Below are 16,344 nucleotides of genomic sequence, written 5' to 3' on the forward strand. Positions count from 1 at the left end.
CCCGCCCCCACCCCCCAAAAAAGCATAGCCCTCAAAATGAACGTATGCACAAGCTAATCATTGACTAATACTTATCCCTAAGATCCAGACATGCACAACAGATCTGCCTCACCTTGGCTGTACTCTGGCCGTGGCTTCAGCATCCTCAGTGGCAGCATTGTCCAGCCAGGCTCCTGATCGGTAGAAATGCCCTGATTACACACGTACAAATAAAAGTAGTGGCCTCACGACTTCTTGCCTCGGATTAGACCAACTGTCAAGTTTGAATTACTCTACGACAGTCTTTTATTAGCAGGGTTTTGCAAGAGACGTAAACCCTATAAAAATTGTTTGAGTGACTTTCTTGGTTTTTTCCCAAGATACCCAAAGCTAGTGCCACTCTCCTGCATAGGAAAGTTACGCGCTGTGCCCAGTGCTTGCCTTAGGCAGTGCTTAATTTTCTTAGAGCCCCCATTGAGACCAGCTTTTCTGGGATATGCCTGGCTTATTCTTGATCTGGAGAAAACTTCTGGGTTTTCTCTCTGCTAGATAGGTATTTGGTGTGGGCATCCTTCTCCCAATTAAAGACTGCTGAGAAGAGAGCACAGTGTTATGCTCAGGAAAATAAGGTGTCTGTTAGGGATATTCACTGTTAGAAAAAGAAAAGAAACTACTTTGCCTTTGAAGAATTTGTTCCGCATTCAGGAGTCTGAGCGTGTGTTCCAGCTTTCCTTGACCCTCGGCCTTTGTCTTTACATACAGTAGCGTAAGGAAACTAGTGAAGCTGAGTGCTGTACAGTTCATGCTGAACAATCACACGGTGAGTGAGCTCAGGCCCTCGCCCTGGCTCCCCAGCCCCATCCCCACCCCTCCCCACACCTCGAACTCCTCGGGGCTGTTTAAATTGAGGTGCTTGGTGCTGCCACCGTTGCATCCTCCCATACTGCCAGGTCACACTCACTGCTGTCAGAGCTGCTCTCGGGGCTCCATATGACCTGAGCTGCTAAGTCCCACGCCACTAAGACAAAATGCAGTTCATCATTTTATCTTGGTTTACATACTAAGATAAAATGTACTTCATGGCCGTACAAATTCAGATCTTTAAATGCCCCTCCTATCCTTAAGGAATAATTGCTTGGCCATTATTTAAATAGCACCATAATTCTGAAATTACGGGTCTGCATCCTGCTTCCAGCTTATTATGTTTTTTATCTTTTAAACTTGTTTTCTTTTCTTCAATAGAGTGAGCACTTTTCATTTTTGGGTATTAACAATCAGTCCAACCTGACAGACATGCGGTGTCGAACTACCTTCTACACAGCACTTGGGCGTCTCCTCATGGTGGATTTAGGTACTGCAATAAATCCTAGAGACTATCTGGCCTGGTTCAAAGTTTTGAGGACAGAGAACGCAATGTGGTGGAGGTCCTTTCTGTGATTCCTGCAGTAGTAAAGCTGCCTGAAATACCGTTTGATTCACCAAGAACAGCTCCTGCTGGTTCGGTCCCTGTGACCAGGTGGTGACTGTACGTGCCCGAGTTTTCCTCCGGTGCACAGTGGCGCTGAGATTCTGTTCATGTTCTCGTCTGTAAAGCAGGAGAACTGAGATTCCTGACTGCTGACCCCTTACCCCACACCGAGGCGCAAACCCCGTGAGGAACCCCGAAATACCCGGTTTACTAGCCCACGTGAACCGGAAGGGCCTGAGTGCCCTTCTAGCTCTACATTGTAACATGTGTTTGGGGGTCAACTAATTTAAATTTGAGCTATATAAATTTTACCCTACTAAAATGAGATAATAATATTCGGGAAGAAGGGAGGTATGAATAGAGTCTCCGAGCCCCTGTCAGGTTTTGGGTGTCACCCCTTGTCGCGCGCCAGATGTGATCCTTTCTCATCCAGCTAGAGTTCTCACAGAAGGAAAAACCAGTAACCTCACATCCCAGCGGGCTCTCTGGTGACTCGGCACCAGGAACACTGGGCGTGCCTGAGCTGGGTGATTTGGATCCTTTTCTACTTTGAATTTTTCTTTATATGTTTTGAAACCACTATTTCATCGGTTTTCATTTTGGAGCCACCGTTGATGTCTATTGGAATAATTAAGGGGCCTCCTTGAGTTGTCCTTATGTCTGCTTGTTACTCGTTTCACTTGCACTCGTGTAGAGTTTCGGGCTTCTGTATGTTGCGTTGTTTTCTTACAGGAGAGGATGAGGACCAGTATGAGCAGTTCATGCTGCCGCTCACAGCAGCTTTCGAGGCAGTGGCCCAGATGTTCAGCACCAACAGTTTCAATGAGCAGGAGGCTAAGGTAAGTCCTTCCTCACTGGCACAGTCCCCGCCAGCGACTCAACAGCCAGCACTGCAGAAATGCGTTCTCAACCTGAGATCCTCCGATGGAGATTTTTATCTCATTCTCTTGTACACCTAGAGTTTTAAAATAAAAACTAGTATCGATTTATAAACTCTTTATGTTAGAGTGTATTCTTAACCAGCCCTTGGGAATTTTTTTAACCTAAATTGTCAAATGTAGAAGCATGGTTATTTGACAGTTTTTCTCATTGCCTTTTTAATCTCTTTTGTATCTTTACTTATGTTTAATTTTAGCAATGTTCTTAGTACTTTTTTTTAATAGAACAGTCCTGCCAGATTTGTCAATTTTACTCATCTTTGTAAAGAAGGATAGTAATAATTTACTTCATTATTTTTATTTTAATAATTGTTTAGCTTTTTTTTCTTACCTAATATAACCACTTAAAAACTGTAAATGTTCTTCCAGGGTTTTTTTGTGTGTGTGAAATAAAAAGATAAATTTTAATTATTTTAACCACTTCTAAGCATACGATTCGGTAGCATTACATTCATTGACACTCTTGTGAAATGGACTTCTAAAATCCACTAATTTACAAGTTTTGCTGTGTTAACAGTTTCATTATTCGTATCTTTGTAGTTGCTAATTTCCATGACAATTTCTTCTTTGACACGAGCCATTGTGTGTCCCAGATAATAAGGAATTTTAGCCCTTTCGCTTCTGCCTGCTGCCTGCTCCCGAGCCCTGGCTGCAGTGCTTTGCCCACGTGGTCCTGCTCTCCCGCTGCACGCTGTAGGATGCTCACAGACTCTGTTGCAGAGTTTACCTGGGCTCCTCACACTTGGTCAGAGATTTAAGATGTGGGCTGGTGCCGGGGACGGAACTCAGAGCCTCCTGCCTGCAGGCTCCATCATCAGTCCCTGACCAATTCCCGGTGCTCACTTTGCTCATCTCTGTGCATCCTGTGTATCAGTTCTTCCTCCCCGCAGATCTCTGAACTAACACCAGAAAATTAGCATTCGTAGGACTTTTTTGAAAATGTTTGTTAGAACACTGAGGCTGAATTTTAGGGGCATCAAATAATCAGGGATATTGCCCCCCAAACACCAGGTTCTACCCCACGTTCTAAAGTTCTCTCTAGAAAGACAAAACTCATCTTCAGAAGGTTTTGATTTCCAACTCCAAATGGGCAGAACAGTTTGGTTTTTGTCCATCTCCTTTTTGTCATGTATACCAACGCTTTCTTTTCTGAGATGGGTACCATTCAAAGCCAAGGTAGTGTGGAACATACAGTAACTTAGGCTGGAGTACCAACCAATACCAAGCAACTAATTGAGGGAGGGAGTTAATGCCTTTACAGATAAAATTAGTTCCTTGTAAAACTGGTAAAAATGCAGTGAGCCACTCTGGACCTGAACTATAATTATCAGCCACTTCTTTGTCAGACCTCATGGAGTTTTGTGTTTAGACTTAAAATATGAGTTTATGGATCCGTTTGGCAATAAATGTTTACTTAAGCACACTGGTAGCAGAAGTACAGTTTTTAACAAGTGAGTTAGGATAATATAAATATGCTATCTCTTTCAGTCTACTGATGACTATAAACTTTTTTCTTTTGGATTTTGGGTCACACCCAGAGGTCCCCAACAGACTATGTGGTGTGAGGATTGAACCAGAGTCTGCCATGTGCAAGGCAGGCCCCTTTATTGCTTTTTTTTGGCGGGGGGGGGGGGCAGTTCACACCCAGCGATGCTCAGGGGTTACTCTTGGCTTTGCACTCAGGGATCACTCTTGGCAGTGCTTAGGGGACCATGTGGGATGCTGGGATTCGAACCCGGGTCGGCCGCATGCAAGGCAAATGCCCTACTCACTGTGCTATCGCTCCAGCACCAAGGCCCCTTTATTATTGTATTCTCTTTCCAGTCCCAGCTTAGCTTTGAAAAGCAGTTTTATGGTTTTTCTGAGCGTACACGAGAAATTCTGTTGAGAAAGAGCATTGAGAGCTGGGGTGGCCATCAATAAGAGTACATGCCTCACAATTACTCGGCCCTGGCTTTGCACCCCAGTGCCAAACAGAAAGAAGGGACGTGGGATATTGAGTCTTTGTGCTGTGCACCCTCATCCTGTCTTCAGTGGTTCTAAGAGTCTACGTGTTAATTTTGTTTCTGTTAACTCCACATATTACGTCGTGGACTTGCTTGCTTCTTCGTGGTAGGTCTGCTTTTGAGTTCCCTTGGTGATGGCACCTTTCTGTTGTACCAGGTCTGGACCATTAGAGCATCTGACTCTTGCACCTCTTCTTGTATATGGATTAGTACCCCTTTTCACCTCTTAATTATTATTTTTTTTATTTTGCTTTTACATGTAACACATTAGTGCATTTCAGACTCTGTGATGGGCCAGTAACATCCATTTTTCTTAATATGATAAGATCCCAAAACTTATTACATTCTATTACGGAACAGTCAATTTAGAATATTTGAGGAGATGTAGTTATTAAATGGTTAGAGGAAGGATTTGGTTACAGATATATTGAAATAGAACATCAGGTGTGTAATGTGTTTTTCCCCCTCCCATTTTAATTAATTTTTGTCTTCTGCTACAGAGAACTCTAGTTGGCCTTGTAAGAGACCTGAGAGGGATAGCGTTTGCCTTCAATGCCAAGACCAGCTTCATGATGCTGTTTGAGTGGATGTATCCTAAACAGAACGGGAGTGGGAATGGGGACTGGGAGGAGGGAAAGAAAATGAAGAATTATGCATAAGGCCTGCCATGGATCCTACCAGCTCCTCCCTGCATTGCCCTGCCCTGCCCCTCACCTACCTTTCCTCCCGCCTTTCCTTCTCATTTTTCCCTTTTGAGAAAGATTTTCAATCCCAAATCTCAATGCCTATGGAACATTGCACAATCACTTTTGCTGCACTTAAAGATATATTTCAATCTACACACTTCCCCCCCGCATCACTACCAAAAGGCACCTTTCCTATGCTTAGGAAGCCTAGTCTTACTGACTTCAAGTAGTACCATATCATAGAAGCATAAAAGAATAAATTACAGTGAAATACGTCTACTCTAGGAAAAAAGGCATTGGGTGTATCATATTATATTATTAGGTATCTATTACAAGTAGTTACACAGTCACTTTTAGCATCTTCTGGTTAGAAAAAACTTTATGATTAGTAAGTGTTAGACAGGAGATTTGAGAAGTATTTGACTTTTTGTGCTTAACCAGTGTTAAGAAATTTTTTAAATTTCTCTTCTGGATTCAGAAATTCTTCCTTAGCTTTTCATTTACAGATATCCATCCTACATGCCTATTCTTCAGCGGGCAATTGAACTGTGGTACCATGATCCAGCGTGTACCACACCTGTACTCAAACTGATGGCTGAATTAGTTCATAACAGGTAAGCATAGTAGTTCGGCATGGCTGACCTGAGAAGATCCTAAGACCCCCTGTTTACACGAGGGTTTTAAGCAGATAATAGAATGTATAGGAATGCTTCTATCAAGATTTGAAAACCTGGGGGCTGGAGCGATAGCACAGCGGGTAGGGCGTTTGCCTTGCACGCGGCCGACCCAGGTTCGAATCCCAGCATCCCATATGGTCTCCTGAGCACGGCCAGGGGTAATTCCTGAGTGCAGAGCCAGGAGTAGCCCCTATGCATCGCCAGGTGTGACCCAAAAAGCAAAAAAAAAAAATTGAAAACCTTTGGCCAGAGCGGTAGTACATCGGGTAGGGCGTTTGCCTTGCATTGGCAGACCCAGGTTCAACCCCTGGCATCCCATATGGTCCCCCTAGCACCGCCAGGAGTAATTCCTGAGTGAGAGCCAGGAGTAACCCCTGAACATCGTTGCGTATGACCCCCCAAAAAAAATTTTTGAAGATCTCTGAAAGTTCACTGTATGTTTTTGTTGAAAGAAGGGTGTTCCCAAACTCACAGAGCTAGAGTTGCTTATGGGAAATGAGTCATTTAATTTAAATAGTCAAAAGATCTGTTCTTAGGAGAAATGAATCCAGCTACCAAAATTCTGATTTCCCTGCCCACAGATATGAAAGTTAGCATTTAATAATGGTGCTGTGTCCATCGTATTTTATAGTGCAGATGGCTTGATTCCCCACCACTCAAGTACTCAGAGGTACTCAGTTCCTCTGGATACCACGCATTGCCAGAGGTGGGCCCAAAACTCCGAAAGACAAAAAAGGAGTACTTTGGGACACATTACAATACCTTTTCTCTTTTGGTCTGAGCTGGGGTGGGACCTCCCAGGGAGTCTCAACCGTGTACTTCACGCAAGCACCCTAGGACACAGAGCTGCCCAGGTGCCAGGGGCTACCCAGGCTTCCCTGGGGGGTGGGGTCTCCTCATGCACCTTCACTACTGTGCTCTCCCTCCAGCCCCAAGAATGCCCTTTCTTAAGAAAGGTTTACTATGCAAATTGCAACTGGATCAACAAAAGGTTAATTTGGAAGAAAAAAGAGGAGTAAATATGTCTAAAATAAAAACTTTAGATTTGCCCAGCAACTTAAGGATGGAAGGGGAAAAAATACACAGCACGTTGGCTTGACTAGAATTTCAGGTGTGGGGGCTGGAGCAATAGCACAGTGGGTAGGGCGTTTGCCTTGCACGTGGCAGACCCAGGTTCGAATCCCAGCATCCCATATGGTCCCCCGAGCACAGCCAGGAGTAACCCCTGTGCATCGCCGGGTGTGACCCAAAAACAACAACAACAAAAAAAGAATTTCAGGTGTGTATATGTGCACTCTGGGCACCCCTACAAAATATAATGGCTTCTAAACTACCTCAGTGAAGGAGTGGCTAACGTAGCTCGTGTCCTCCATCAGGGCTTTAGGTAGTAAAGTTACTCATTTATAAACAGAGACTTGAGAGGCTGAAGGATACAGAGGGCAAGGCACTTGCCTTGCACACAGCTGACCGGGTTTGATTCTAGACACCACATGTGGTCCCCCATGCACCTCCAGGTGTTACCCCCAAGCACGGAGCCAGGAGTAAATCCTCCGCACTGCCAGGTGTGACTCAAAAAATAATGTAGATGCCTGAGCATACCTGCTCTTTGCAGTCATTTTTCCCGGCTCTTATCCAAACAAAATCCCTGCCCTCTTAGAACATCCTCAGGAAAGTCAGACAGGGTAACAAGTAGAACAGATCGTTGCAGAAAGAAGTGGGTGGGTTGGTGAATGCAGACCTCTCAGACAAGGTGGTGCTTAAGCTAGGATCTGAATCACAGGGATTCTGACGGCAGCGCAGAGAGAAGGAGAAGCAGTGTCCTCAGGCAAACAAAACCATCCCAAGCACCCTAAGAAGAGACGAGTTTTTCTGGGACTTAGCAGGGACAAGTGCCACTGGCTAGAGGACTGGAGACTATGTAGGACACCAGCCACACAGACAGAAGCAGCCAGGTTGTGTAGCACCTCAGCACAGCGCAGTTCAAGACCCTGCAGCAAAGAACTGCTGAGCCGTATTAAGCCGAAGTTGAAATGACCTCATCTGTGTCATTAGAGTAGCCTTCTGCCTACTATTCTATAGTATCATGCAGCAGGTCGGGCGCTTGCTTTGCTCACAGCCAACCCGGGTTCAGTCCTGGCATCCCATACAGTCTCCCAAACATCACCAGCAGATTTCAGCTGTTGCCATGTGAAAATGGGGCTACGTGGGTAAGAATGGGAGCAGATAAGAAAGGGTCGATTATGAGCGTGTTGTTAGATCTGGATGGATTCAGGGTGGAGAGGAAAGAAAGAGACCCAGGTATGACTGGGACCCTGCCAGCTGGAGTCAGGGAAGCTTGTGAACAGGCAAACCTAACCCGTGGAGATAGGAAAGAGGCGAGAGTGTGGAGCTGTATTATTTTCCCTGCCTGAATTCTCTTATAACAAGTCCTCTACCTGATTTTTTTTCTAGCCAAGTAAAACTAGCTGGCCCTGTGGGGTGAAAAAGGTGTGTGGTCATCAAGAAAAATTAAAAACGATAATGATAATGGTCTTCCTTACTTGCCACTGAACTATCAAAATTAATGTAGCTAGAGCCAGAGCCACGTACCTTGCATGCAGCTGTGGTAGCTGCATCTGGCTAGAAGCCCCAGTACCACACATGGGCCCCTGAGTACCAGGGATGACATCTGAGCACTGAGTCAGAATAACCCCAGAGCACCATCAGGCTGGCCCCCAAATCCAAAAATAGTAAATATAGTTTAATGTCAGAAACTGAGTTACCAGGGCTGGAGCGATAGCACAGCGAGTAGGGCATTTGCCTTGCACGCGGTCGACCCAGGTTTGATTCCCAGATTCCCCTACGGTCCCCTGAGCACCGCCAGGAGTAATTCCTGAGTGCAGAGTCAGGAGTAACCCCTTGTGCATCACCGGGTGTGACCCAGAAAGAAAAAAAGAAAGAAACTGAGTTACCACTTCCAAGAGGTAACCTAAAGAAGCAATACTTTAATAAAATGTAGAATCTTAAGAATTTTACTTTTCTGGGGCTGGAGTGATAGCACAGCAGGTAGGGCTTTTGCCTTGCACGCGGCCGACCCGGGTTCGAATCCCAGCATCCCAAATGGTCCCCTGAGCACCACCAGGGGTAATTCCTGAGTGCATGAGCCAGGAATGACCCCTGTGCATTGCCGGGTGTGACCCAAAAAGCAAAAAAAAAAATTTTACTTTTTCTTTTTTTTTTTAAAAAAACATACTAAATTTGAGCAGTAGGTTTGAATCTGGCCTGTTGGGCTTTAGGATAGAAAACTAGTCACTGGTTAAAGATCAGTGATTTGCTTGGTTATTGGTTATTCCACATGCAGGGTAGGTGATATGCACTCATAGTGCAAGAGGAATCAGCCGTGGGACTCATGAGGGTCTGAAGGACCCGGAGGTTCCAGAGTAATGTCTCTTAACGTTCCTTTCGTCTTTGCCCAGATCCCAGCGACTCCAGTTTGATGTCTCTTCTCCCAATGGTATATTACTCTTCAGAGAAACCAGCAAGATGATAACAATGTATGGTGAGTGCCTTGGAGGAGCATAACCCCGCCTGTGTAGTGTGGGGACTGCCGAGATACGCTCTGTTACTCACAGATTTGTATTCCAGTGCCAATTGGCACCAAGGGCCCTTGTGTCGGGGGTTGGTGTACAGACATACCGATTCCAGTGTGGCTGAGTAACCGTGTGTATCGTGTTTCAGGGAACCGCATCCTGACGCTCGGAGAGGTCCCGAAGGATCAGGTGTATGCACTGAAGCTCAAGGGCATTTCCATCTGCTTCTCCATGCTGAAGGCTGCGCTCAGCGGGAGTTATGTCAATTTTGGCGTCTTCCGTCTGTATGGGGATGATGCCCTTGACAACGCTTTACAGACCTTCATCAAGTTGCTCCTCTCTATTCCTCACAGTGATCTCCTGGTAAGCCCGGGGCCTCGCCGACAGACCCAAGCCCTGTGTCTGCTCTCCCTTGACACTGTGGTTGAATGTTTCTCTGGAGGCTACTTCCATTCTGCTAAAACTAGGTCTTCCCGCCTGAAGGGAGCCCAGCTGGTTTATTTAGGATCCTTGAGCTATACTAACCTCTGTTGTTCTCTTCGCCGATAGGATTACCCCAAGCTCAGCCAGTCTTATTATTCACTACTGGAAGTCCTGACCCAGGACCACATGAATTTTATTGCAAGCCTGGAACCTCATGTCATCATGTATATTCTCTCTTCCATTTCCGAAGGACTAACTGCACTTGGTAAGTACTGTGATGCTTGGTTTGTTTATACCATGAGGGTACTTACAGAAAGGGGAGCCTCACTCAGTGTGCAGAGGATTGCTGCTTAAGGGGTGGGAGGGGGTGTTTCTCCAACAGCGGAGTCCATAATCCATGGGTACATCTCACCCAGCAAATCCTTACCAGTTCCTCCTAATAGCCAGGCACTAGGGATACAGTGATTAGTGGCACATATTCACAACCCTAAACACAACTGTCTGTTCAGCATTCTTAGTATTCGCATACCACAGTGAGGGTGAGTACACAGTACCATGGGCACTATTAAGAATGCCTCAGTCGGGGCCGGAGCAGTAGCACAGCGGGTAGGGCATTTGCCTTGTGCACAGCTGACCCAGTTACCCAGTTTTGATCCCCGGCATCCCATATGGTCCCCCAAGCACTGCCAGGAATAATTCCTAAATGCAAAGTCAGGAGTAACCCCTGAGCACCGCTGGGTGTGACCCAAAAAAAAAAAAGCCTCAGCCAGGTTCAATTCCCAGCATCCCAGATGGTCCTTTGAGCAAATGACCACCAGGAGTAATTCCTAAGTGCAAAGCCAGGAGTCACTGCTGTGCATTGCCAACTGTGACCCAAAAAGATAAAAAAAAAAAGTCTTCGTTCCGGCCGGAGAGATGGTACAGTGGGTAGCATGCTTGTCTTGTATGCAGTTGACCCAGGTTCAAACCTGTGTGGATCTCATTTGGTCCTCCAAGCATTCCATATGGCCCCCTGAGCAGTGCCAGATGTGGCTCAAATTTTTTTTAAAAAATTAAAAGAATTAGGGGCTGGAGCTATAGTATAGCGGGTAGGGCGTTTGCCTTGTACACAGCCAACCCTGGTTCGATTCCCAGCATCCCATAGGTTCTCCCGAGCACCGCCAGGAGTAATTCCTGAGTGCATGAGCCAGGAGTGTGCATCACTGGGTGTGACCCAAAAGCAAAAAAAAAAAAAATTAAATTAATTAGATTAATTAAAATTAAAATAATCAGTGTGTAATTCTGGGGAGGTGAAGTCAGGAAGGCTATGCAAAAAAATTGGTATCAAAGTGTAAATCTGAATACTACACATTTTCTAGTGGGTGGGGAGCTTTGTAGCAGCAACCCGAGCAGAGCCTAGACTCTGTAAACAAGACCTAGTGGGAGATCCAATAGCCACAAGCTCAGCAGAGGTGCTGGGAAGAGAGTGAACTGGAGAGAGAGCAGGAGCACGTGTGAAGACCACAAACGGGCCCCTTAAACCATGAGGGTATCGGGACGCAGTCCTGAGGGGAGACGCCATCTGAAGGTTCTGAGGCTCTGAAAGCTGCTCTTCAGGTACTAGCAGAGTGATCTTAAGGCAAGTCATAGACACCTCTCCAGACTTTCGTTCCCTCGTTCGTAAAATAAAACATCTCCCTCCTGGATCCTTGAGAGGATAAAGTAAAGATAATACTCAAAAGTCTTGACCCCAGGGAGAGTACATACATACTCCACGGTGAGTGCACTATCTCAGTATTACTTACACTCTCTGTTACCGTACATGCTTCTCGAACCTAGAAGTGAGTGTTGCTGTTTGAGGACGGTACGAGAGAACTGAAAACATCCCAAGCAGTGATCTGGCTAAAACGGACCAGTTTCAGTCTGACGGTCTCTGGGATCTCAGCCAGAGCCGCTCAGTGTTCCTGCTGTGTCCCAACACTGCCCCTTCCTTCCAGACACCATGGTATGCACAGGCTGCTGCTCCTGCCTGGACCACATCGTGACGTACCTCTTTAAGCAGCTGTCACGTAGCAACAAAAAGAGGACGACACCCCTCAACCAGGAGAGTGACCGCTTTCTGCATATCATGCAGCAGCATCCGGAGATGATCCAGCAGGTAAAGAGCTGAAGGCTGTGGCGTGCCCTACAGTGGGGACCCTCTCTGCAGGAGAGGGGACGCCCAGCAAGGTGCTCGCCTCTGACATCTTAGCAGAGTAGGGTCCTGAATTGATAATAATTGTTCGGGACTTGGAGTTTAGATACAGAAGATTTGAGTTGTCCTGACCGGACGCCAGTGAACACTGTCCTCTTCCCTGTTTACTGTGTACTGTTTACGCAGTACCATGCACATGGGAATAAGAGTGCGGGAGGAGGGGGAATGACAGAGACTGAGCCACGTGCTTGTCATTGTTCATGTGTACGCAACAGCTTTTCAGAAACTGGATTTCCGGGCAAGGGGCGCGGTGTGGGGATAATAGGCTAGCCTTGCCTGCAGCCCCGCATTTGATCCCCAGCACCACATGTGCCCCGCCCCCTCCCAAGCGTAGAGCCCAGAAACACCCCAGAATCAAGATAAGGAGATGAGGTTATTCCGATATTTTTATATTTGTCTGCATTGTCTCCTAAAGAAGCATTTTCCATTCAGTCAGCTCCTCAGAATGTCCGCCCTGACTAAACTAATACCTAGGAGCCATGGCCATGTGAAATGGATTTTGCTTGTTGTAATCGTTCAGTTGACTTTTCCCTTCCCTCACAGAACATCAGGGTGAACTGGGAAGTGGATTATCCAACCAGTTTAGAGAACAGGAAAGGAAATAGACAATGCTGTCAGGGCCGGAGTGATAGTACAGTGGGGGTTGGGAGGTCATTTGCCTGGTGTGCAGCCCACACAGGTTTGATCCCAGGAAATCCAAGCATTGCCAGGAGCACAGAGCCAGGAGTCAACCTTGAGCACAGCCAGGTGGGGCCCAAAAAAACAAAAAGAAGGGAGGAAGGCAGGCTTGTTTTCTAGAACTAAGATTAAAATGAAGCTTCACAAAATATGGTTAGTCCTAGAATGAAAGGGCTGTAAGCACAGATAAGCTCATTATCGTGGCTAATACCCAGACCCACCAGGCCACTCCCTTAACATTCTCCGTTTCCAGATGCTGTCTACGGTGCTGAACATCATCATCTTTGAGGACTGTAGGAACCAGTGGTCTATGTCCCGGCCCCTCCTCGGCTTGATACTACTTAATGAAAAGGTGAGAGTGGAGGACAGCCCCAAGGCCACAGGCGACGGCAGGCTCAGGGTTTGCTTCTGGTTTCCGGGATCCAGTGGGAAATGCTTGTCGAGAAACCCCTGGGTGGTGGGCAGTTTCCTGAACATGTCCCAGCCGATATTTGACTGAACTTCGCACACGTGTCAGTTCAACAGGGTGAGGAGGATTGTAAAGAAAGAATAGTACTGGAGAGGAGAGTGTTGTATCAGGTTCACGGTACTTCTAACTATGCTGTGACTTGAGAAATCCCCATAAGAGTCTAGAGCAGGGACCTTTGGGATGCTTTACAGACTTAAAATTATTGACTTTTAACTGGGTTGAAGATGGGCTTCAAGTGTTGGCTTGAACCAGAAAGTTTCCAACTGCAGCAGTCCTTTCTAGACCCTGCAAGTGAGGCAGGCTAACCTTTCTCTGTCTCCTCTCCTTATCCCATCTCATTCCTTGCCCTGCAGTATTTTTCTGACCTAAGAAACAGTATCGTGAACAGTCAGCCACCAGAGAAGCAGCAGGCTATGCATCTATGTTTTGAAAACCTAATGGAAGGCATTGAGCGGAATCTTCTCACGAAGAACAGAGACAGGTGAGTGTGCCAAGAAACCCTCTGCACGTGTTCCTTTCAAACAACTGAAAGAAGGGGCATTCCTTAAAAGTTAGGAAGAACAAAAAGTTAGGGGCGTTCAGTCAATCCCAGTTCAGTCCCCAGCATGGAACAAATTATAAAGAGCTTTGAAGAACTATAATTTGATTGTTCCACTGAGCATTTGAGCTGGACTCAGTTGAGACCTTTAGCATTCACCCATATCTAGCCCCTGCCGTATTAAGTAATATTGCAGGTCTTGGGGCAGTTAAAAATGGAGACAACTTAATGATCTCCCTGTTGTCACTTGTGTGGGTTATTTCCATTTCCGTCACTGACCTCAGGTGGCCCCTCATGCCCCAGATGTGTTCACATCTCCAGGACTCTTAACAAAGTTTTAAGGTAGAAGGGGCACAAAACTAGCTGAATTTTCTCGTAAAGTCTTAATACGAAGATGAACTGATGTTCAAAGCAAAATCTATCATATTCCTGTGTTTTGCCTCTGAGTTGCCACTCCTCTGCCGAAAATATTGTAGGCAAATGACTCTCTCTCAAAACATGCGTGTCCTTTCTACAGGTTCACCCAGAACCTGTCGGCATTCCGCCGGGAAGTCAATGACTCGATGAAGAACTCCACGTATGGTGTGAATAGCAATGACATGATGAGCTGACACCTCCTTGAACTCTACCTGTACAGAGCAGCGGTCCGTGGTCTAGCCCAGAGGGGCGAACAATTATAAGGGAGGGGGCTGGCTGATCCTGGCTCGCTCCTCCGGGGGTGTGGGGAAAACAGCACAGGTCAACTAGCTACTTCCCCAGGGAACAGGGGTGTGAGTGCGCTCACGCGGGGCAGGGCGCTGCTGGTTCCCCGGGGATCGGGTGGGAAGGGTGGTGGGAGCAGATAGAGACACAGACGTGTGAGACTCCAGCCCCTCCTCCTGGGGCCACCCAAGGGGCAAGAACCCCCAGTGTCCTGCCACAACCTGCCTTGTATAAACATGTACATTTTTTCATAACATTTTGAACAAGGTTTATATTGACTCAAGTTTAAAAACAAAAAGTGTGACTGAAAAATTTTTACAGAGTCTAGTGCACCAATGCTGATGTGAGCGGGTTGTGTATGAGAGTGAGGAAAAAATGTGTATTCTGGTGGCCTGAAGCTTTACTGGACGAGGATGTGTGAGCGTGCAGAGATATATTTAGTGACACAGTGTAGAGAGGCAAAAAAAAAAAAAAGTAAAAATTCCAAATGTATATTTTTTCTTATTGCCCTTTCCCTGCCCTAAAAAATTATCACTTCCTGTTACTGTATTACCCTTGTTATTAGGAACTCTAAGCCATGCAAAGCACCATCCGTCCCCCATCTGCCAGACGCTGCCCGGTCCCTTGGCCTCTTGCAGTGAGAGACAGACAGCTCCTGCTGAAAGTTTTGGTATTCTTAGCTTCATCCTTTTTCCCACCTTGCTATCCTCATCCTCAGACAAATGCCTCTTGCTTTTAAAAGTCAGATGTAACTTTATGATTTAGGGTTCTTGGTCTCTAAAGTTCTAGGGACCTGAGAGAAGGAAGTGAGCCGGTTGCTCTCTTGTTGAGCAATTTGGATGTGTCCACCAGAGGCCCGATGTGTGTGGCCAGTAACTTTTAGTCTTCCCCAGCCCTTGAGGCAGTGTGTGTGGGTGTGTGCGTGTGGATATTTATATATGTACCTGCACTCGTGAATGTATGAGCAGGAGGAAGTTACTACAGTGGAGGGGTTCTTAATAACAAGGTCTGCCTAGCATGAAGTATTTAACATTCTCCCAGCCCTTTAAAAATATACATTTTTATAAAATGAAAACCATAATAAATGTTTTGAATATTAAAAAAAAATTAACCTACAGAGGAAAATTAATGGAGAAAGCTATTTGCCTTGTACTTTTTCCACAATTGTTGCTGCTAGTTGTACGCATCTCTAGTTCAGCTCTTGCCCATAGGACACTCATCGATTCGGTTTTATTTTTTTATTTTTCTCCTCTACCCCCAAGAACAAGCCTGTTTATTTCCCCCCACCCCCCTTCTCCTCTGGCGACTGTGTGGTGAATTCTTTCTTGCGTGGTCAGGTTGCGGATAGACTTGTAAGGGTGTTTGCTGCATACAGTGTAAGCATTGTGACCGCCAATAAACTTCAATGGTTTCTACTGACCTGGTTTCAGCAGTCAAGTGTAGTGTGTCTACAGGGGCATGTCTCACTCTGAACATGACGGCGTACAAAGCACGGATTCTCCAAGGCCATTGGAAGTGATGGGAGCCACTCCCCCTTAGAAAAACAGCTTGTTTCTCATTAGACTTATGTTCCATTGTTTCCTTATTTAATTATATTTGCTCTTGGGGCCCACCTAGCAGCATGCAGAGGCTATTCCTCATTCTGTTCCCAGGAATCCCTTATCAGGGGACCATATACAGTGCAAGAAATAAGATCAGGGTTGGCCACATGCAAGGAAAATGCCTTAACCTTGTACTCTGTCCCCCTGCCCCCCGCAAGCCCCAATTTTTCTTCTAATTACAGTTTAACATTATTTCAGTAGTGTTTAACATCTATGTTTTGGGTGTGCCCCAGACCTTCCACCAGTGTCCTTGTCACTTCTGGTCTATCTCTTCATGCTATGCTCTTCCTGCACCCCTTGGACTTGGTTGCTTTAAATTTTATAATTGGTTTAATTCATAGAGAATATGCTATTTGCCCCAGCCATGAAAGTGAACC

General features: G+C 46.0%; 1 protein-coding gene across 3 annotated transcripts in view; it reads left to right on the plus strand.

Annotated features, from left to right (window-relative positions):
• The window catches only part of XPO7 (exportin 7), a 98,691-nt gene extending 82,906 nt beyond the window's left edge, over positions 1 to 15,785 (plus strand). For all 3 annotated transcript variants that reach the window (XM_055144349.1, XM_055144350.1, XM_055144351.1), the window contains 12 exons: positions 736 to 799; positions 1,222 to 1,330; positions 2,180 to 2,286; positions 4,892 to 4,980; positions 5,584 to 5,691; positions 9,210 to 9,292; positions 9,472 to 9,686; positions 9,873 to 10,011; positions 11,723 to 11,883; positions 12,911 to 13,009; positions 13,480 to 13,607; positions 14,182 to 15,785. In XM_055144349.1, coding sequence (XP_055000324.1) covers positions 736 to 799; positions 1,222 to 1,330; positions 2,180 to 2,286; positions 4,892 to 4,980; positions 5,584 to 5,691; positions 9,210 to 9,292; positions 9,472 to 9,686; positions 9,873 to 10,011; positions 11,723 to 11,883; positions 12,911 to 13,009; positions 13,480 to 13,607; positions 14,182 to 14,275 — 1,396 coding nt within the window. In that variant the 3' untranslated portion in view covers positions 14,276 to 15,785. The remainder of the gene's footprint in view (positions 1 to 735; positions 800 to 1,221; positions 1,331 to 2,179; positions 2,287 to 4,891; positions 4,981 to 5,583; positions 5,692 to 9,209; positions 9,293 to 9,471; positions 9,687 to 9,872; positions 10,012 to 11,722; positions 11,884 to 12,910; positions 13,010 to 13,479; positions 13,608 to 14,181) is intronic.
• Positions 15,786 to 16,344: the final 559 nt, after the last annotated feature.

This window comes from Sorex araneus, chromosome 7 (assembly GCF_027595985.1).
Source record: "Sorex araneus isolate mSorAra2 chromosome 7, mSorAra2.pri, whole genome shotgun sequence".
NCBI lineage: Eukaryota > Metazoa > Chordata > Mammalia > Eulipotyphla > Soricidae > Sorex > Sorex araneus.